At 38.8% G+C, this 24,470-nt stretch overlaps 1 protein-coding gene across 1 annotated transcript in view; it reads right to left on the bottom strand.

Annotated features, from left to right (window-relative positions):
- Positions 1-24,470, bottom strand: part of ZMAT4 (zinc finger matrin-type 4) — a 361,795-nt gene that overhangs the window by 232,131 nt on the left and 105,194 nt on the right. The window contains exon 4 of the mRNA XM_063434627.1: positions 1,686-1,845. Coding sequence (XP_063290697.1) covers positions 1,686-1,845 — 160 coding nt within the window. The remainder of the gene's footprint in view (positions 1-1,685; positions 1,846-24,470) is intronic.

Here is a 24,470-nt window from a genome sequence, read left to right on the forward strand (position 1 = left end):
GCCTACAGTGGTTATGGTGCCTGGAGTGATCATTTAAATAAATAACCTAGGCTAAGAAGTATAATTTTTTATTTTTTTTTAAACGAATGTACCGTATATACTCGAGTATAAGACGAGTTTTCAGCACATTTTTTGTGCTGAAAACCCCCCACTCATCTTATACTCGAGTGAATGTCTGTATTATAGCAACTTACATTGCCATAATACAGACCAGGACCGCTGGGCTCATTACAAGCCCGGCGGTCCTGTTGGGGGCTGGCAGGAAGCTGTTACTTACCTTCACAGCAGCTCCTGTCAGCTCCCTTCTCCTCCGCGCCGGTCCGGTCAGCTCCTCTGTCAGCTCCACTGTAAGTCTCGTGAGAGCCGCGAGACTTACAGTGGGAGCTGACAGGGAGCTGACCGGACCGGCGCGGAGGAGAAGGGAGCTGACAGGAGCTGCTGTGAAGGTAAGTAACAGCTCGCTGCCAGCCCCCCTCCTACACTGCCCACTGGACCACCAGGGAATAAGAGCCCCTCACCCTGGCCTAACAAGCAGGGAGGGGGAACAAAACAAATGTAAATAATAATACAATGAAAATATTAATAATATTAAAAAATATATATTCAAATAATAATAATGATGTAAAAAAAATAATAAAAATTATATAAAAAAATAATAAAAATGCCCCCCCCACCAAGGCTCTGCATCATACACACAAACACACTCTGCATCACACACGCACACTGCATTCATACACACACACTCTGCATTCATACTCACACACTCTGCATTCATACACACACACACTCTGCATTCATACACACACACTCTGCATTCATACACACACACACACTCTGCATTCATACACACCCACACACCACATTCATACAAACACACTGCATTATATACACACACACACACACACTGCATTCATTATATACATTAAATCAATATTAAATTAATATAATTGTTTGGGGATATAATTTTATTTTGAAATTTACCAGTAGCTGCTGCATTTCCCACCCTAGTCTTATACTCGCGTCAATAAGTGTTCCCAGCTTTTTTTGGGTAAAATTAGGGGTCTCGACTTATATTCGAGTATATACGGTAATACTTTTGCTTATTATCACTCCCATATCTCATCCTTAATTAACAGTTCCATGATGAACATATTGCCTTGACACAGTAATCAATATGAATTTAGGTCCCAACTAAAAAAATAGAAATGTATTTGGAGAAAACGAAAATGGACAAAAAGTCCTGGGGAACACTTTAATTTTAGGGGTATGAGTAAGGGAGTGGCCAAGGGCAGGGCTGTTCTGGAAAAGTTTAGGTGACTTACTAATAAATACTTACATTACAAACATGTAATGTAGAACATGAGCAATGCATGGCATTTACACATACGCAATAGAGTCTCCAGGAGTGGTTGAGGAGGATAGTGTGAACGAGTGATCGATGTATATTGTTCGAATGAATAAAGCTTTGTCAGTAAATCATGGAGAGAAAAAAAATGGAACCTCACCCAAAGCATTGTCAGTATTTTAGTCCTATTACTTTGACAGACAGATGTAAAGTCAGACAGATGGACAGATTCATTATATCAGTGTTTCCTTCTTTCCACGGTTCATTATTTCATTTCACATAAAGTAAAAGTAGCAATTAATGTATCATTAAAATTAATGCATGCATTCTCATTTCTCACCTGTCTGTGCCGGTGTGTTCGGTGACTCCCCAAGCACTAGCTTTACTCTTTTTGCGTGAGTTTTTCCTTGATAATGAGATTCTGCAACGATAGCAGATGTGAAGAACATGTTGCAAAGGGTACAACATTTATTTTTATCCACTTCAGTCTCATCACTTTCCTGGGTAAAATACACAGACATAAACAATTAAAAGATGTACTTTACATACTGTATTTTTGAAACAAATACCTATTTAAGACAATTAAGACTATATTTATAAAGTTAAAATATGTACAATTATGGAGCAATTTGCTAAATATGCACTAATCACAATAAGAATGAACAGACCGTTACAAAATGTAACAATTTGACATCAAATTAATTGCATTTTGTCAGCATAAATGTGGCCTGATAATTCAGTTGTACTAGCATTACACAGGTTGTACCAGCATTACACAGCACACGGGCTGGCAACCTTTAAGCAGCACTGAGCCAAAACAAGACCTTAAAGTCCATTGGCGTGCCAGTCCAATTATTTTTTTTATTTTTTTTTTATAAATGTGTATGTATTCCTCTTGTGTTATGTAGGTATGCTGCAGCTGCTTTGTATAATTTGTATTGGTCATATATTGGCAGTTTGTGGCATTGTGTCTGTTACTTATGTATGTGGGCTGTGTATCGTTATGTGTGTGAATGTTGGCTGTGTATGGAGGGCTGCTTGTGGAATTGTGTGTGGGTAATATATGTTGTATTGCGTGTATGGTGTTGTTAGTATGTGTGGGGCTGCTTGCAATATTTTCACGTGGGGAGGCTTTTTCTGAAGCTCTGTGTGTACTCTGACTGTGTAGATGGCTTACCGGGTTGGCCAGATACAGGTCAAGGGCAGGGGCTGCAGGCTGCTCTCCTCCAATGCGGATTACCCTTCACAGGCACTGGGAGGAAGTGATCAGAGATAACTTCCTCGAAGCACTGCAATGAGTAAAGTGATAACTGCCCCTCGCCACCTACTGCAATCACTTCTAGTAGTGAACATTTGGCTGGCTTTAGCATATTTTTGAAGAGGTCCTACTGGAAAGCCATGATGGGCCAGCTCCAGGAGCAATCCTCAGATCTCTGCAGTCTATTTAGGTCTGGTAGCTTTGCGTGGTGTGCCATAGGTTGCTGACTCCTGCACTAGCATATAAATAAGGCATTGTACGGATCCGAGTAATCTGTAATATATGGTGTAATACATATAAGGAAGAGATCAATTAGACAAAGTGGATTCTTGCTAGCATATCTGATTTTTAACATAGGAAATGTGGCAAGTGAAGGTTGAAGAAAATTGAGTGGGGATAGATTGTGGCAAGAGTAGGTGAATATCAGTAAGATATGGCATTTATGCCAAGGGGATGAAGACATTATGAAGAAAGTTGGACCAGGCACATACAGGTGTTGTTTTGAAAACCACAAAACGTTTTAGCTCCCATTGGAGCCTTTATCAAGCAAATTATGACAAGAAAGTTATGACAACTGGGGGAAATTGTAACATATTTATCAACATTTTACATTTAGGGAGTGACATTGCCGATAGTGTAAAATACTATTATGTGTGCAACATTTTCAATGCAGTTTTTTGGCTGTAATATAATGTACTTGTAGATGGCCCATCCATGCAGTCACATAAAAACTATTTGCCATACAATATAGGTAAACACATGAATTCATAAAATATTCACAATATGATAGATCTAAAGTAGCAACAAGTTACATTAATATTGTTTTGGTATTTTCTGTTGGCTTAGGTTTAAATAGTTAAAATCTTATAGGTTGCCAATCTCTACTCGATCACTTTTTATTTATGAAACTCAAATATATGCTAGAAATTGTAAAAAAAAAAAATATATAATACCCCTACAAACGCAAACAAAAAAAACAAGCTATATCCCTAGTCTTATTTTACTTGATGTAGCCAAACAAAAGTATTCAAAATGGATATGCATACTGTTTATGATGCAAAATGATATTTATAACAAAATAAAACTACAGAATATAATAAAACAGAAAATAAAAAAGAGCTTAAGGAGTCTGTTAAAATCAGTCAAATATTTAAGCTTCCTTGCAATCTCCCCTCCAATGATTTGGCAACTTATGCTAGACGATTTGTTGCTTTCTATATTCCTAAACATTCCACATCAGTTGTAAAGTGTGTATAGCATTTTTAATTTTAAATCTTTCTCTACGCTTTTATTTTTGCCTGCTTTTTCTTACAGTGCTTTTTCTGGCAGTTTCTGGTTCTAACTACTACATAAATCATGTCTGTCTTTTTCGAACAGGTCTCATCTATTCAATTGGATTTCCTTTCCTTGTCCATTCTCCATCTTCTCCCCCACCATACCTGTGCCCTTCTGTCTAAATGCCCACTGTGTGGGAAAGAAGTCTCTATTAACATATGACCTTCTCTTCATTCTGCCTCTTCAGCTTCATGCTTTTACAGAAACTTGGCTTTATCAATTTTTTTTCTATTGAAGCTTTTTATCGCTATGGTCTATTTTTCACACAATCTCTGCTGTAAAGGTTGGGGCAGAGGTGGCATTCTTATATCTTTCTTTTCTTGTTCTTCATTTCTTTTCAAGCATTTGAAGTCAGTGCAGTTAATTATCATCATTACTTCTACACCCTTGGCTGTCATATTCAGGTCACTTCAATTCCCAAGCACTCCTAGTTTCTCAAGCATTGCATTGATGGTTGGACTCCATCCTTCGTTCTTTCGGTTTACAAACACACTTGCTCTTGATGTTGTTGATCATTAAGAATTACTTTGGCATCTGTGTTTATGCCTTCTGAACTTTAATTCCTCTTTTAGCTTCCATAATTGAAACGGACTTGCAAGAAAAAGGAGTCTTTTCTTGGTCTTCGGCATTTGGGATTACAACCCAGTTTAGCCATATAATGGCCACGGATGTTGATTAGACCAGACATCGAGAATAGCTGATGCTTACGGCTAAGCACAGTATTTGCCAATCATTCTCCCCCCAAGGTCTGAGATTCCATGTGAAGAAACCCTGTCAGTTCAGGAGGTATCAATGAACATGAAGCCCAATTATCAGAAAAGCAAAGTTCAAAACAGGGCCTGGTGAGTACTGAAAATCAGTGCAGTATTTTATTCTGGTCTTGCACACTCAGTGTTGTATTTTCCAGATGTAAATATTTGTTATATAGAAAAAGAAAAGAAGTGCAATCTTGAACAACTGGTATCTCAGTGCAACCTAAAAGACCGAATCACCTTTTTCGGTTCTATATATAATGCATACAAAGAATATATATATACTATACTGTGTCTTCGGCGCAAAACCAAACAGTGTTTTAGTGGGTACCCAAACAGCACAACCCAATGTTGGGAAATATTCTGTTACCTGGAGAAGATGGTACAAATCATGATAGAAAAAAAACTCCCAGGTGTGGTAACAGTTAGGAGGAAAAAAAAATAACTAAGAAGGTCTGTATAGATCCAAACAGAAACTGCTTGAAGTATTCCTTAAGGGGAAGATCTCCTTCACTTGAGGCTTGTCCATGAGTATTTGTTTGCAAATCCGTCTGCTCAGGGCCGGACTAGGAACTAAAAACAGGCCTGGAAATAATTCTATACCAGCCCAATAATGCATCATGCTAGCGCAGGTGAAAATGCACCCCCCCCCCCCCCCCCCCCCAAACAAACACAAAACTAATTATCTTGTGTTTTAATCCCCTTTTGAATTTCTCTCTTTTTTTTGTGTTTCTTATTCCCTCTTTTAATTTTTTTTACCTCGTTTTGTGTATCTTACTTCATCCCAGCCACTGTGTGTCTCTTTTTACCTTTCTCCAGCCCTCTGTATGTCTCTTTCCCCAAGACCCTTTTGTGTGTGTCTATGTCATCCCTCCAACAAACCTTCTTTGGGTCTCTTTGTCTCCCCCAGTCCCTCTGTGTGCATCTCTCTCCCCAGCCCAGTTTTGCCCCCACAAACCTTTTGTGTGTCACTTTGTCCACTTCCCTTCTGTAGGTCTCTTTGTCCCCCCAACAAACCTCCTGTGTCTCTTTGTCCCCCCAACAAACCTTATGTGTGTCTGTTTGTCTCCCCCTAGACCCTCATTCTCCCCCTCACTGCTACTCTGTGTGTCTCTCTTCCCCCTCTGTCTCTTTCTCTCCTTTCCTCTTGTGTCTCTCTCTCCCCCATCTCCCCCTCCTCCTGTGTCTCTCTCCCTCTTTCTCCCCCACTGTCTCTCTCCCCCTTTTTCTTCCCCACTCACTGTCTCTCTCCCCCATGCTCCCCCTCTGTCTCTCTCTCTTTCTCCTCCCTCTTTCTCCCCCTGTGCAATGTGCTGTTGTCTCTCTCTCCATCATGCTCCTTCGCGGTTCCCAAAATTCCCAGCATGGACACATCATAGAGTAATCACTACTCTATGATGTGACTGTGCTGGGAATTGTGGGAACCGCGAGGGAGCATGACAGTCAGGTCTGCCCCCTCCCTCAAACCTCTTGTGTTATATGCCAGATGCACAGCTGTCAGTATTAGTGAGTGTGCTGCTGGATTGGCTAGGCGGCCGCTCGGCGGCACCACCATATGTTACATGAGATGCGACTGCCAGCCGTGTTAAATAGTTGCATTGTGGCCGGTGGCCGCATCTCAGGTAACACATGGAGGTGCCACCAGGTGGCCGCCTAGCGAGTCCAGCGGCACACTCACTAAAACTGACAGCCATGCAGCCCCCTCAGAGTGTGCCACCAGACCGGCCATCCGGCGGCACCTCCTTGTGGCCTGCGGCCGCGATGTTACTAAGCCTGGCCGCAGGGCTCCCTCTCTATTGAAAGGAAGAATCAGCACTGTGCAGCCCCCAGGTGCCGCAGCCCACCAGGAAATTTCCCGGTATCCCGGTGGGCCAGTCCAGCCCTGCGTCTGCCTGACACGTTTCGTCTGTATACCAGACTTTTTCAAGCATTGGGTTGTGCTGTGTGGGTACACACTAAAACACGGTTTGGTTTTGCGCCTAAGACACAGTAGAGTACATATACATTATTTGCATAAATATTTGTTAAAACTGCAAAATAATCCTAAAGCAGAATCTTAGATTTTTTGAATATAGACTCATAACTGTTTGTATGAACATTTTTTAAACGTGTTCTATACTCTAGAATAAGCTGCTGTTCATTCTTTATGGCACATTGTATAAGTACACAGATACTTTAATATTTATAACAGCTGCCAAGAATAGCATGCATTCTTAAACATATTTTTGTTTTTATAGCATATTCACTCTCGGAATGTTGTGTTCCTATCGTTTTGTTTTTAATATTTAAGTTTATTCACCGCCAGTATACACCAAGCTCGCTCTTGAATGTTGCAGTGCTTACTGGATAAAATACACAAAAAAATAAATAATAATTTATTAGTAGCCAATGGTGCAATTTTGATGGACATGTTCTTATATTCCATTTCCCTTCCATAGCAAATAGTCATGAATTGTGCTTTCTATATTTATGGTACTAAAATTTGCACTAGGTCATTGATAACCTTTTTTGTGGATACTCAATTTACCGGCACAATACAGGTATTGAATGTATTAAAAATAAATATGTAGTGCACATTTCGCAAAAAAACAGCTTTCTGAAAAACTGTAAACCGTAGCCTACTGACAATTCAAGACAGTGCAAGAGATGGCTCCAAATGTAGACAATGTCATGGGATAGAAGAAGAAATAGCAAGCTAAACGTAAAGGCTGCCTTCTAGAATATGTATCAGGTATCTGCTGTGAGATAGGCATAAGGCTACCCTAACTATGAGATAAGGCCAGGGACTAATAAAAGTATTTAGAAAATTGGGCAGACTAGATGGGCAGAATGGTTCTTATCTGCCGTCACAGTCTATGTTTCTATGTGAGCTAGGAAGGGGACGCATATATGTGGCTCTTCTAGAAATAAAGAATACATGTAGGGGTTCCTGAATAGAATAAAATTAAAATGTAAAATCAAACTGAAATTTCTATTGGTTAAATTCATGTATAACACAGCTTTAAGAAATGTTTTGGAATGCAAAAAACTAAAGTCTTAAATAAAACATCCATGTACGAAATATAGGCAGTTTTAATATTCAGTCAACTTATAGGGACACTGAGGACCAAAGCAAACACAGTTTTAGTGTGATCATGCCTGGGTGTCACTGGTCAATTCTGTGACATTTAGAAATTAAACATTGTATTCCTTGAACACTCATATCAAAATGCACACATTATGTTGCTCATTATTTATGTCTTATGTTTTATGACAGATCGTTTTTTTATTTTATTTTATTGTTAAGTTTACACATGTGCATTTGTGACATCATCATTATATAATAGACTTGTGCATGGCAAAAATTGCCCGTTCTTTTGAATTGTTTCGGTTTGGATTTCTGAAGTTCTGAAGAATTTTGGTTAAAAAAAAACATTTTGTTTCAGTGCGAAATTCGTTCTTGGTTCACAAAAATTCCTAACTGAAGATTCCCAGGGAAGCCTTAAAATGAATTAAAAAAAAAAAAGATGCCTATACTGGTCCTGTAAAAATGTAAAAAAATATCAAATTTGGTGTTAAGTGTCAATGGCAACCGCAAAACTAGTTCCGAACGAACTGAAAACAGGCGCCTATCGTGCTATTTAGTTTATTCGGACTTCAAATAATTTTCAGTTTAACTTTCGAAAATTCAAAAGGGAGTAGAGCAGGCCGCAGCAGCAATCACAGCTCCTGCCTTTGACCTGTATCTGGCCATCCCGGTCTGCACTGGACCTCAAGGAAGCCACCCACCATGCTAGATATACACAGAGCTGCAGAAGAAACCTCCCCTCATGCAAATAATACAAACAGCCCACACACAGTCCCCGCTGACAACCTACATACATGCACACAAACCCCACCTGCAGCCTTTCATTCAATACTACAAGCAGCCCCGCACATAAACACACCACGACAAACACAGCATGACATATCATCCACACACACAATTCCACAAGCAGCCCCCATGGATAGGTATCATACACAATATCATAAACATAAACAATATAACAGCCCACATATGCACAAATATATCGCTACAGAACAACTGCAGCACCGTTAAATAGCAAAAACAGCATATGGCCACATACATACCTCAATTTAAAAAAAAAAAATTAGGACACGCACGCCAGGGGACTTCAAGATCTTGTTTTGGCACAGTATTGCTAAAAGTTTGCCTACCCCTGCACCAAAGGACTATAACAACCACAAGACTCCTGTGATTCTGTTAAATAGCTTTGGGTTTGGTGCCTATTTAGCCATGGAAGGAAACAGGAGTGTGCGTATTCTGTCTTATGGATGAACTGATGTAGGCTTTTTCAACTATAAAGCTGCATAGCATGAAAGCAATTGGCAATTCTACACATGGTTCCAGAAGGTAACGGAAGTGCCATTGCATTGCATGAGGGTTTAAGTGATGTGCCTATATATTTTTCAAATACTCTGCACCTATTTAAAAAGTGCTAAATAGTACAATGAATTATAAGGAATAATAGTCTATCCTAATTCTATGCACTTTTATACCAGTTTTTTTTTTTTATTGCAAATCATTTTGTGGATTTTACCAGTTTTATCTGAAAGCAAATACATTTTCCCATCAGTGGTCCTTCAGCAGGTTTTGTTTTATTAATCCTATAATGTTGTATTAACCTCGGAAATTGAACACGGCTATGGAACTTTCAGTTTAACAGCCATCAGAGGACTACATGTGATCAGACTGGCATTGAAAGAGAAGAAGCAGAGGAGAAGGGATTATGCAAAAATATTCTTGTTTCTTTTAAACACACAATCTAGAGATGTTGGTAAAATGATATTCCCAAATGAGAAATCAGAGGTATTCCTGTGTTTACTAACTTCAGAACATCATGTTAAAATTCCAGATTTTCTGAGTCAATAAACCACCTGGGCTTGTTACGATATTTCAACTTCAAAGAGCTTTATTTAAGGAATGATTAAATACTCCACCTGGCAGGGGCATAAACCTAAACAGCAACCATGCCCCCACTTTAATACCATTCATTTTGACAAAATCTCAATCTAAAAATGTCCTCATAATTTAAAATGAAAAGAAATAAACCACTTATACGGAGTTGTAAAAATGCCAACCTGATTGATCCCAACCAGCAATGAATAATTCATTCAATAGCTGAAGAATAATTTCACTATGACGGTCAAAGCAGCTCACTCATGATGCTAAAAATATATAGTTTATAAAAGGAGCCGAGATGATGGTTTTTAAATGGACTTTTTTTTTCTTCAATATTCCATTATTAAAAAGGGCAAAACCCAAAGCTACTCTTTCTCCCATAGAGGAAAATCAATGAAGAACAATAGATGGCAAACAGCAGACAATGGGAGGCTAAAGGCACAGGACAGATGGAAAGAAAAATTGACAGTAAGTGATAAAAGGTTAAAAGCACAGAAAAACTGAACTACCACGAGCTTATAAAATAAGCTCCTAATGCAAGAATCGACATACTGCACCTTTTAACAGTTCAGATTTAATGCAAGTATAGACAGAAACGAGAAAACTAAAATGTAAAATAAACACAATCAGTTATTCAGTAAACAGGCACTTAATAAGATTTTACCGGGAATTTGTTAGGCCAAAACAGCAGTTGGATTTTGTTCCAATAAAGCTATATTACATAAAATATAATTTCCTCTGACAATTTCCACTAATTCCTAAATTAGCGACTAACTTTATATGGTGGGTGCACCACCCTGAGATTTCACATTTTATTTAAAAAAAAAAAAAGAAACATCTCCCTCCAAATCTCTCTCTCTCTCTCTCTCTCTCTCTCACACACACACACACACAAACATATATGATCTATGTCATTAGATGAATGCATGGGACTGGTTTGAGGTACAAAAGATGGTGTCTAGGTAAGTAATTGGACGATAAGTGAGAAAGAGCTAGTTAAGGATGAGATGCAGAAAAACATGCACTGTAGCCTTCATGCCAATTTAAAAATATTTTACAAAGTGTTAGGTAAGCTAGCCTGTGAGTTTCTAATCTCTAGGGGTAATGTGCATAAAGAAAATAGGTAGAGAAAACACAACTGTTAAAATAATGTACATGCATACAGAATTCCAAAATGCGATGTGTATACAGTAAACAAAGATAGAATAGAAACCTATGTGTATAACATAAATCAAGTCGAAGATAGATAGACAACTTTGATTAATAATGAGCAAATTGTTAGGAGAGACCAATGTTCAAGCAAGTCTGCAAGGTGGAGACATAGTAGAGGTGAAGGGAAGACAGTTTAGTGGAGAAGAGAGGTTACCAGATGAGCGATCGGCATACCAAGCTGGGTCGTGTACCTGGTGTCAATTTGATTATTAGTGGGAGAAGTTGCATCTGGGAGGGGTAGAAGCCAGGATGAGAGCTACACTGAGTAGGGAATAATAGGGGGAAAATAGCAAAATACATTAAACTAATAGGGATTAATAAGGGATTAATTTATGAAGTGCAGATTAAAGTTTGGGTAAAGAGGTGTCTCTTTTGGAATTTGTGAAAAGATGGCAGAGAAGTGGCCAATTGGTGTGGCAAGGATGTGTGTTCATCTGGTAGGAGGCTAGGATGGAAAATTAAAGCATTCTAGCACAGATTGCACAGAGGTCAGGGATTGTTTAAGGCAGGTGGTATTGAGGGTGAAGAGATGACTAGTTAGGAGTATAGCAAAAAAAATAGGTGAGGAGAGGTAAGAACGAACAAGATTATGGAGTCAGTTGTACACAAGATATTTAAAGATAGATTTATAGTGTAATGGAGGGGTTGAACATGAATTGGTCATGTTAAAGAAAATATGGACAGTAGCATTTTGAATTTGTTGATGGGGAATGATGGAATGTTGTGAAAGGCCAAGTAGAAGGTAGTTTTAGTAATCAATAAGTGGTTTTGCAGAGGAGATGAAGATTGGATACATTTTCCAGAACAGCGGAAAGGGACATTGAAAAAAAAGTCGACAAGTTGTCAAAGTGCAGTAAGGAGTCAAAGATGAACCTAAGCTTGCGGAGCTATGAGTCAGGGGGAGAAAGCAGAAAAGAGAATAGTAGGGTATTGAAGGTGTCAGGACTCCATGTGAATTTCCTATGTTTTTTGGATCTCTTTAGTCTGTTGCAGTATCTCACAGTGCCACTAACTTGCTGGGATGCTGTTGCAAGCTGCTGCACTCGGACAAAGAGATTTGATTTTGCCCCCAGCTGCCACTTGATTGTTAATTATCTTCTCTGTATATGGTCTACAGTCTAGACTTATGTTTTCTTGGTTGCCAGATCCTGACAGAAGGGAAGGTGATGGTGTAGAATGCTTTGAAGGAAAGTACTACAGTTTTGGCTGGAATATTTTTTTTTTTACAAAATGTGAGTACAACCAGTGGGCAATGTACCAGAGGCATAAAAAGGTGCAGGAATATATAATGAGGGAAAGGAGAAGAAGATTTGAAGTCATCTGCAAAGAAACAGCAATGAAAGCCATGTGAGGAGAGAGGGGCTTTATAGACAGAAAATATGATATCCAAGAGCAGAACCCTTCGGTAAACAAACTAAAAGTGAGATTGATATCTGTAAATCTGTCAAATATTCTTAAATGATGATGCCAGTTTTAGTGCCCAATATCACACATTGCCTACATTTTCATGTAGAAATTATAGAAAATTAAGAAAACTTAATAGAGCAAACTAGAACATCGTAAGCAACCAATAGAAAAGTTCAATATTTTTTTCACGTTCTGTTGCAAACTTTTGTGCCATATTGCCTAGCCTCCCAACCAATCTCCACTGACTAAGCAGCATCTACTGTTCTTCTCAACCCCCTCACCAAACTTGTTCATAGACTCGCTTTTTGCAATATGAATACTTAATAAGTTTGCTAAAGACGGGAGAGATTCCCATATATTCTAATCTCACTATTCATAATGCATTTCTTCTTCTTCTATCATTTTATTCACTGTTCCCTAAAAATAAGGAATTGTATGAATCATAATAGCCATCTGCACCTGGATAAAATCATCTTTCCAATACGAGTCATTATCTTACTCATCATTAAAATCAACCACCCATCTTATTGGCAAAGAATAAAACATCATTTTCAGCTGACAGTCTTACAACCAGCAGTAGTCATCTTATCTTTTTGGCACATCGTACAAGTGCAATTTAATCTCTGCAAACCCAAATGCATTAAGATCTAATTTAGTCCATGTTTCAATCATTTATTACATATCTAGAACAGTAATTTCACATCAGTACTTAGCCTGCATGCATCACCTTAAAATAAGACTTTGATAACTGTTCTGCTTAATTACAACTCCAGTATGGGCATAATTCACTACGGTACCATAAAGCCGCAGATACGAATAAATAGATTTTAGCTGCATGTACGTTGCATACCCACTGCAGTTTGTATCTCTTATGTTCTTTGTATGTTACGGACATTAATCAGGAGTAGTGGCTCTCTAGTGAGAGAAGTAATTCACAGAGATAGTAAATGGTTTGAATGGATAACAAGATATATTAGGTAGAACAATGTATTATCGCTAAGAGAGCCAGGAATCGAAAATATTCTAAATCTAATCCATCTTGCCGGGGGGAGGGAGAGGAATACAGTTCGGATTTGAGAAAGGATGTATCCGAGCATTACTTAACAGTAGTTCCATATACGTGCTGAAAACAGCAGGTCTCTAAATAGTAACCTGCTATAATTGTATAGATTAGTGCTTTGTATAGAATTTCACTAAATGTCACAGACTCACCGGGAACTAAACGCTTTGGTGCGTTTTACCAATGAACCTGGAATGTCACATATTACAAAATTAATGTGTTCATGTTCAAATGCGATTCTCATTTCACTTACAATTTAATTTGTTGCAGATGCTTACATTTACAGCTGTAAAAATATAAAAAATAAAATCGTAATTGGTTAAACTGTTTCAGCTTTACAAAGTCTGTTCAGTTAGAACTAGGTCATTTTAATAAAAAAAATTTCAACAGAGGTAGTTACTTGGATGGCAAGGCTAACTTAAGGTTTATTTAATCTATAGAATATGTTGTGAATGTAGGTAACAAATATATATATAGGGTTATTCCCTAAAGGGAGAATTCGAGGGGAATTCAATTGAAATTTAACGCCACTGTAAGTATAGTGGACTTAGATTTTTTTTTTCTATTGTAAGTATTTAGACCTTAAATTTAAAATTTACTTTGAATTCTCAATTTGGTAAATAGCCCTGATAATCTTCTTGCAAGATTTCACATCTATAAAACAGTGAAAGCATGCACACAGATGTTCTGTCCCCAAATGGCCCATGTTAACATTCCACAATTTCAAGTGCACATCATATAGATGCCATATATTTCAACGGCATACAGATAAGGTCAAATTATGAAAAAATAACATTGGCATGAACTCAAACCTGTGCTAACAGCTTTGGCAGCACAATTTATAGCTGTGATTACATTCACTATACAGAGCAATGGTGGTGTTTTTTTTTAAAAGCATAATAAATATACGCAAATTGCTCAACAGGAAATAATTATTTATCAAAGGAATAAAGGGAATTGAAACAATGAGAAATAAAGAAAATGTGATTTTTAAGTTAAATGTGCTTTCATTCTTTGTGCTACATAGCTTGCCCTTAAATCTTTCACAGATAACTCGGAAAGGTTATATTTCAACATACTAATGATTTCTTGGAAAGTAGATTTTATTGCAACATAAATATGTAGTAGCTACAGGCATACAATGGGATATGTGCTGATTCTTTATTATTTCAGACCAATATTTAACATATTCCTTGAAAATATTCTCTTTTTGGAGATAAATGATAGACAATAAAATGGTAAATAGTTTCTAAAAAAAAAAAGAAACGCATCAATATGTTCAATAATGACTATTCTGGGATCTCTCTTTGGGTCTGCAAGACCCAATGTGCAAGAAAACCCCTGGATATGGGGTACCATGCTACTTCAGGTGGATCAACTTTGATGGAACAACCATATTATATTTGTAACAATCCATTGTTTATTGTGGTTAAACTGTCCATGGACTACTTTGAGAGGAGTCTAATGAAGATGTTTTACAGAATTTTAGCATGTATAATATTACAAGTGTAGAATTGGCTCCCAAGCTAAAATAGCATATATAATCTGTAATTAAGAGCAATTTCTCTAAGTCTAAGATATGAGAACATAAAAAGCTTTTTGCTAATAAATCCTTTTATGATTATTCTTTATAAAATATTCCATTATTCCTGTTGTTTACTGGTTACTTTTGCTAAAGATTGAAATAAGTTAACTGTATGTGATTGAATGCTTTAAATATAAATTCGTTGATCCTAAAACCCTCTCTTGAATACAATACTATAAAAATCTATTGCATGCAATAAAGCAATTAACCAATTATGGGAGCCAAAGGGTTCTATTACCAGTCAATATGGAAACAAACTGTTAAGAAGGAAACTACATGTATATCCTTCAACTGGATATATCACATTTAAAAAAGTTTCATAAAATTTACCTTCCAAAATTTACACGGCTTTCCAAACCATGTAATAGTCTTTTGAATACATCACAATTTGACTACTTTCATTGTGCTTTCAACTAGTGCACAAATTGCATTTCAGTTGTTATGAATGAATCAAATTCCTTTTAATCTGTGCCCGAGCCAATTGATTCACCTAGTATTTACCTGAGGAGTCGTATTAAATGAAAACAAGTCCACTGTTAAATCCGAGATGGATAGATTCCTTTGGGAGTAGACTAGAAGGAATTAGATTTGAAACGCAAAATCTAGTGTTTTGGCAGGTCTTTTGTTTTTTTATTCTGCGAAAATCTGTTACTCAGCCTACCTAAATACATCACCATTCTTCTCACTACATTGTCTGTATCTACCAGGGAATACCAACTGGAGGAAAACTCATCATACTAAAGTGAACATGAAAACTCTTTGGTTGACCTCTCAGTTTCCTTATCTTGCATAGGTTTGGGTTTTTCTTTGTCATGTCCTTTATCGGTTTCATTCTATAGCTCACTTTCCCTTAGCCCATTTTAATTTGCTTTATATAGCCTTTATACTCCAAGGCTGGTTCTGGTTCAAGCTTTTCATGTCTATATTTAACCCTGATCTCTATGGGGATAATTTAGTCTCTTGCTTTGTTCGGATTTGCTATCCGAGATATATTGGTCTTCTAATTAGAATTCAAGATTCTAAATGGTAATTCCATGTTTTATCTATGTCTCTTGTAAGACAAACTATCATCTAAAAAACGTACCCAGCCCCAGACTGGCAAGCAACACAGAGCTCCATCAGCTGTTCAACTGCCCTTTGCAACAGGTAGCCTTCTTGAAGACCATCATTTCATTATATGTTACATACCCTGTTATTTCTGTTGTGTGTGTTTTTATATTTAGGTATTATTATTTTAGTTTCTTATTTTGAGTGTATATATTTCCATGTCTTTGTAACTACATGTATATATAGATAGCAGTGGAGTATAGCTGATAATCTAGAGAAAGAAAAACAATACAATAGTATAATACTGTAAATGAACAATAGAACTGCGTCAATATCAATATAACTCACAAGATGTAGATGGTAAAATCGCCTTATGGTGCCTTCTCTTAGATGTATGGGGGGATATATCCAGAACTCCCTCCCAGCTGGCTGGTGTAGTAGCCACAATATGGAAGTCCAGACTCAGGAAGTGATAAAAAAAAATAGTCTGAAAAACACACATATGGTCCTACATGTTTCGTCTAACAAAAGACTTCCTCAGGGACCAAACAATAAAAAAAACAAATTTGTATATATAAAATATGCTTTAGCAATTGCTAAATGTATCACTACCCTTATCAATGAATCACTGGTGTCAAGATACATACCCAAACTTTTGAAGACTGCAAAAGTTGTACCTATCCATAAAAGTGGTGACAATACTTTGATATCTATCGCCCGATATATTGTATTGTCAAAAATCTTGGAAAAATCCGTCCACACGCAACCATGTGAATATTATCATCAAATTATCTAACCCCAGATCAATCAGGCTTTCGTCCAAATCACTCAACTTCGACTGCCCTCTTCAAAGTTTCCATTGACATCCAAATTGGCATGGAACAAGAAGACTTAATTGGGGCTCTTTTCCTTGATTTTGCCAAGGCCTTTGACATGGTAAACCATGGCATTCTTTTGCAAAAACCTATAAACTTAGACATTGGTGATCGTCTGCTAACCTGTTTTCGATCATACATGTTAAGTTCCTTTAACCTTTCCTTGTAAGTTTTATCCTCAATCCATGAATAAGTTTAGTAGCTCTTCTCTGAACTCTCTCTAAAGTATCAATATCCTTTTGGAGATACGGTCTCCAGTACTGCATACAATACTCCAAGTGAAGTCTCACCAGTGTTCTGTACAATGGCATGAGCACTTCCCCTCTTTCTACTGCTAATACCTCTCCCTATACAACCAAGCATTCTGCTAGAATCTCCTGCTGTTCTATTACATTGTATGCCTACCTTTAAGTCATTACAAATAATTACCCCTAAATCCCTTTCCTCAGATGTTGAGGTTAGGACTCTATCAAATATTCTGTACTCTGCTCTTGGGTTTTTACATCCAAGATGCATTATCTTGCACTTACCCACATTAAATGGCAGTTGCCATTTTTCTAGTTTACCTAAATCGTTTGCCATTTGGCTTATCCCTCCTGGAACATCAACCCTGTTACATAACTTAGTATCATCAGCAAAAAGACATCAAGACCTTCTGCAATATCACTAATAAAAAATATTAAAGAGAATGGGTCCAAATACAGATTCCTGAGGTACCCCACTGGTGACAAGCCCAAGCTTCGAATATACTCCATTGACTACAACCCTCTGTTGCCTCAGCCACTGCCTTACCTATTCAACAATATTGGAATCCAATCTTAAATATTGCAGTTTGTTGATAAGCCTTCAGTGTGCAGCAGTGTCAAAAGCCTTACTGAAATCTAGGTAAGCAATGTCTACTGCACCACCCTGATCTAATATTTTAGTTACCCAATCAAAAAAATTAATATGATTGGCATGATCTCCCTGAATTAAACCCATGTTGTCTCTGATCTTAAAAATCCATGTGATTTTAGATGTTTAACAATCCTATCCTTTAACATGGTTTCCATCACTTTCCCCACTACTGAAGTAAGGCTTACTGGCCTATAGTTGCCCTACTCCACACTACTACCTTTCTTGTGAATGGGCACAACATTCGCTAACTTCCAATCTTCTGGGACTACTCCCTATAACAATGATTGGTTAAATAAATCTGTTAATGGTTTTGCTAGTACACCACTAAGTTTTTTTAATATCTTTGGGTGTATTCCATCAGGCCCCATCGACTTTTTTGTCTTTACTTTTGACAGTTGAAATAGAACCTCTTCCTCTGTAAACTCACATGTAACAAAAGACTAATTTGTTCTTTTTCCTGAGGCCACTTTCCTTCATTTTCATCTGTAAATACTGAACAAAAATATTCATTGATGCAGTCAGTTCGACCTTTATCCTCTTTTACATACCTTCCTGTTTTTGTTTTGTTTTTTATCTAACTAATCCTTGTTTTACTTTCATTTTCTCATGTATATATATATATATAACAATGTTTTGTCCCCCTCTTTTTTTTTACTGACTGTGCCTTTTTTCTCTTCTGTGTGTGCTTTGGAAGCTCTTATAACTTGCTTTCTGCCTAATCTTATAGATCTGTCTGTGTTCCTCACTCTGTTTTTTTTTAGAATTACTAAATGCTACCTTTTTGTTTTTTACTATTTTGGCCACATCTGCAGAGTACCACAGTTGTTTCTTAATTTTTTGCTTTTACTGACAAGCCTAATGCAATTTTCTGCTGCCTTTAGCAGTGCAACTTTTAAATAATCCCATTTCTCTTGGACTCCATTTGAATTGCTCCAGTCTGATAACGACTCCTTTATACATATTCTAATTTTAGAAAAGTCTGTTATTCTTTTTTTTCAATGTTTGATTTTTATTGAAAATTTTTTGATAATTGATAATGGGGATACAGAAAGGAAAAAGGGATGGGGCAAGATGCAAAATGTTCATATATACAAATATACAACACATATATACTGCACACAAATATACACGCAGGGCAACAATGTTTTGTAGTTACACAAAAAAAAAAGAAGAAAAACTGTGTATACAGAGTGATACTATGAAACCTTAAGAATTCAGGTAGGCACGTCCATCCAAAGGCAGCAAAGTCTGTTGGGAGTCCTAGCAATTATGAGTTCCTAAATTACAATATGTAGTTGAAAGCATGCATAATTGATTCCCAGGTGTACTAAATTCGGCTTTTGTAGAAAGTGTATTAGCCATCATTGGAAACACACATTCCACTGTTTGGACTATAATCCATGCCAAGATGCCTTACACAGTGTAGATTGGGATCTAATATCCTATAGGATGCATACCATATACACGTGAGTGTAAAGGCTTGTGTTGCTGTGTTGTGTTATGCAACTGGGGAACAACGGGCATCTTTTGTGGGCATTTAACCTCTATGGAAGCCGGTTTGTGCGTCTTTGTGTGTTTTAGCAAGATTGTATGTCATAATGATGTTTCGATTACAACGTTTGATATAGAATGTTCGATATATTACAACCATGTTTGTGTGGTCTCATTTTGCATTTCGTGTGATGGGGAGACGCAACAGCTATTAACGAGAGGTGTTGTGAGAGGTCAAATGATTGGAACAGATCTTTTAGTAGGTATCTAGTTGTACCACTTTGCAGCAAGTGGGTGGACACCCTCACCAAGAGCTCGGTAGTAGCAAGCATGTTTAGTGCTGATTATTAACATCCTTATGGAGCGATATCATATGTGTTGATAAAGAGCGGGGGTTAGGGATTGTGAAGTAACTCAGGGAAGAGGAGGGGTAGAGAGGGAGGGGAAAGAAATTAGGGGTTGAGGAAGCCACCAATAATTGACTTTCAGATATAAAACATAATCTATAATCAATAATCAGTGCGGAGCAGAGTAATACAACATGTAGCGGATCACATCAGTTTAGTGAATTGTTCGTAAGTGGATTCCCAATTGTCCCAGTGTGTATTGAATGCGGAAATATTTCCTCTTTTGGCCCATTCCCTTTCGAAAAGTCTGTTATTCTAACGCCTAAAATGTTTGTTTTTGTGTGGTGTGACTCAGTCACTGTTCTTATATTAAACCACACTGACTGATGATCACTGGATCCTTATCTTTCACCTACAGTAATATCTGATACCAAATCTCCATTTGTTAACACTATATCAAGTATGGCCTCTTTACGAATTGGCTCCTCAACGACTTGTTTTAGAGACAATCCCAGTAGGGAGTTTAGAATATGTGTGCTCCTGGCACAAGCAGCTATTTCGGTTTTCCAGTTCACATCAGGAAGATTAAAGTCACCCATGATGATAACTTCCCCCTTCATTGTCATTTTAGGTATTTCCTCAACTAGTAGATTATCTAACTCTTCTATTTGCCCCGGGGGCCTATAAATCACACCTATACAAGTTACTGTGGGATTACCAAATTCTAACGTAACCCAAACAGATTATGTTCGCCTCACTAACTTTTATTAGGCTAGATGTTATGCTATCCTTCAAATACAGGGCCATCCCTCACCCTTTCTTGCCTTCCCTGTCTTTTCTATATAAAGAGTACCCTGGTATTGCTATGTCCCAGTCATTTTTTTCATTATACCATGTCTCAGTAACAGCAACTAAATCTACATTATCAGTTGCCATTATTGCCACTAGTTCATGGATCTTATTCCCTAAACTGCGAGCATTTGTAGACATGACTCTAAGCTTATCATTTTTTAACACACTTGCTACAGGCACCTTCTGTCCTTGTTTTGGGGGGCAATTGGATTGATGTTTTATCACCCTTTTGCCACCCCTCCCTCCTAGTTTAAATACATCCTAGCAAAACCTCTGAACTGCTCACGGAGACCATTTGTTCCCTTTTGAGAAAGATGCAAACCATCTTTTTTGTACGGTTTCCATTCCAAACAGAACTACCATGAGAAATGAAGCCAAATCCTTGCTCCCGACACCATTCACCAAGCCACAAGTTAAAGTCCCTAATACGCATCCGCCTGTCGCTCTGAGTGTTATGCACAGGCAGAATTATACATTTTTTATCCATTCCATATCCATTACATGTTTTAAGTCTATTTCTTGTTATCTAGTTTTGATTAACTAATTATATGTGATTTTTGTCTTTGTTTTTGTTCTGTCCTCTATTTCCATGGACTTTGAGTATCGTCATTATATGTATACCGGGACTTTGGTAATAAAGATGGATGCTGTAAGAAGGAACTATACAGCAGGCTGGCAAAAAGGACATAGAGATTGCATCTTCACCACAAAAAGGAAATGACGTGCCAGAAACCTACTATAAATCATCCTTGATACCAAGGATGATTACAGCCACGACCGCACGAACACAGAAGTACAGTCTGACTGTTCAATAACGGAGGTCTGACTGCATTGAGACAGGTAAGATTACCAGCCAAAATACTACACACGCCCCCAGAGCAATGCTCGTGATTGCTTGTATCACAAACGTTGCTGAACCAATCAGGTGACCTGGAGGGGTATTTAAATGTGGATGCAGCAGCAGTTGAATTACCGATTGAGAAAGCCGGAACAGACCGGCGAAACGCGTCTCAGATTCTACACCACGTGGATACGTTTGTACAACTTATGCATATGTTTATTTATTTTAATTTGTTTGAAAAATAAATTGCATTATATCTGGAAATGTTGTCCCGTGGAATATACAACATTGCTGCTGCAAGTGATACACATGCTGTTATACTAGGTGCCAGGTCCAAGGCACCTAAGTGTCAGGGTGGCGGTCCGGTGCCCGGAACCCAGACACAGTGTCCAGGCGGCGGGGCATGGACCAGGACCCATTGTGCCTGATGTTAAGTGGGAGTCTTCAGCGTGGAGGTGGATTAGCAGGGTAACCGCACACCCTCATGTGTCGAGCACCAGCGTTTGTGCAGCCACATACCAAGACCCTGATTCAGCATATGCGGATAACAGGAACTAGGAGCTTCAAAATTAAGCAGATACCATATCTAGTAGGTCCTACACTGCCTAATGTATGCTAAAATAACCACAGATTCAGAACACATATATAGCACTTACCTGCAAGAAAGGACAGAAGCTTTGAGCAGCTGCCTGCAGGAATACTGAAACAAAATGAAAGATGGAAACAAACAGGTGTGGCAAATAAAACAAACATTTAAAGGAAACCTGGAGACTGGGAAATCCAGGGACGAACTATAGGAATGAACCCGGAAATCCCAGCATAAAGAAAACCAGACATAGACTAGAAAACCAAAAACCCAAGAAAGCTAAGCAAGAATAGCAAAAGAGTACTGGATACCAGAAGCCATGTCCAGACATCAGAACAGAGCAGAGCAGATCATGACACTAAGAAGGTGAGAGGCTCACTGTGTGTTTGTACTTACTCTTGTATTTTAAGAGTTAATGCACCAGATATGGCTATACTCCCCTATACCCCTTTTTATTGTCTCCATACATATGAGGATATCATCTCCATATACTTGAGAAGAAATTTATTGAACTCTACCTTAATATATTGAAGCCTATGTTATCGGAATATTTAATTTGCCTAACTATCATTCTGATTGTGCTGCTTAACCTTTTAGGGTAAGCCTTTATTCTATTTAGCGCCTACCACTTGTTACTACTAGTTCATCTTGAACATATAGTCACTGCTGTTTTATAGAACTTCAGAGAATGACAGTGTGGAAGCAACCTGCTGTATATCATTGGCAAAAAGACAAGAAACTTCCTTTACCTCTGAACCCTCATTGCAAGCCAAGTAATTTGTCCCTAGATGGACCAGTACATCCAATTCCCCTTCATTCTTTGCTCGCTTAACAATATTACAAATACGTCTCCTATCTCTGTGAGCAGTAGCTCCGGGAACTCATTTCACAAGACCACTATTGTCCAGCTCCACACCTCTTATAATAGAATCCTCCAACAACAACTGCTTTCTATTAGGCCTCAACATAGTCTCCAAGTCTGTCTGCACAACACCACTACACTCGGTGCCTGAGCCTGTCTCCACAACGCCACTACACTCGGTGCCTGAGCCTGTCTCCACAACGCCACTACACTCGGTGCCTGAGCCTGTCTCCACAACACCACTACACTCGGTGCCTGAGCCTGTCTCCACAACACCACTACACTCGGTGCCTGAGCCTGTCTCCACAACACCACTACACTCGGTGCCTGAGCCTGTCTCCACAACACCACTACACTCGGTGCCTGAGCCTGTCTCCACAACACCACTACACTCGGTGCCTGAGCCTGTCTCCACAACACCGCTACACTCGGTGCCTGAGCCTGTCTCCACAACACCGCTACACTCGGTGCCTGAGCCTGTCTCCACAACACCGCTACACTCGGTGCCTGAGCCTGTCTCCACAACACCGCTACACTCGGTGCCTGAGCCTGTCTCCACAACACCGCTACACTCGGTGCCTGAGCCTGTCTCCACAACACCGCTACACTCGGTGCCTGAGCCTGTCTCCACAACACCGCTACACTCGGTGCCTGAGCCTGTCTCCACAACACCGCTACACTCGGTGCCTGAGCCTGTCTCCACAACACCACTACACTCGGTGCCTGAGCCTGTCTCCACAACACCACTACACTCGGTGCCTGAGCCTGTCTCCACAACACCACTACACTCAGTGCCTAAGCATGTCTCCATAACACCACTACACTCGGTGCCTGAGCCTGTCTCCACAACACCACTACACTCGGTGCCTGAGCCTGTCTCCACAACACCACTACACTCGGTGCCTGAGCCTGTCTCCACAACACCACTACACTCGGTGCCTGAGCCTGTCTCCACAACACCACTACACTCAGTGCCTAAGCATGTCTCCATAACACCACTACACTTGGTGCCTGAGCCTGTCTCCACAACACCACTACACTCGGTGCCTGAGCCTGTCTCCACAACACCACTACACTCGGTGCCTGAGCCTGTCTCCACAACACCACTACACTCGGTGCCTGAGCCTGTCTCCACAACACCACTACACTCGGTGCCTGAGCCTGTCTCCACAACACCACTACACTCGGTGCCTAAGCCTGTCTCCACAACACCACAACACCACTACACTCGGTGCCTGAGCCTGTGTCCATAACACCATTACCTTCAGTACCTGAGCCTGTCTCCATAACACCATTACACTCTGAAAGTGCTGAAAATTAATTATGTAGAACAACAGTCTGTGCAATATGCCTTTTAGCCAGAACTCTAAGTCTACCAGATCCTACAGTAATCCATCTGCCATTCCTAGTACATCCTAGTGGCAGTGACTTTACAACAGTTCCAGCCTGAGTTTGTTTACCAGATTATTTACAAATCTCAGACTTCAAAAATACAATCTCCTGTGGCAATATAGATAACTGTCTATAGATTAGACAGCATCCAAATCTCCAAAAAGTGGAACTTGAAACAAATACATAACAATTATTACACTGAACTGCCATTTTAATGAGGTGAATAATTTAAATCAAACAAAAACTTTTTTTTTTGTCCTCCTGTATCCCTCAGAATATGTACGCAGACGACACTGTAGTCTACGCTAGTAAACCCAATCTACCGCAGCTTGAGGCTTTGCTCAAAAACCAACAGCAGTCTGCTCTTTTAAATATCTAGGTATG

This window comes from Pelobates fuscus, chromosome 10, assembly GCF_036172605.1.
Source record: "Pelobates fuscus isolate aPelFus1 chromosome 10, aPelFus1.pri, whole genome shotgun sequence".
NCBI classification, from domain to species: domain Eukaryota; kingdom Metazoa; phylum Chordata; class Amphibia; order Anura; family Pelobatidae; genus Pelobates; species Pelobates fuscus.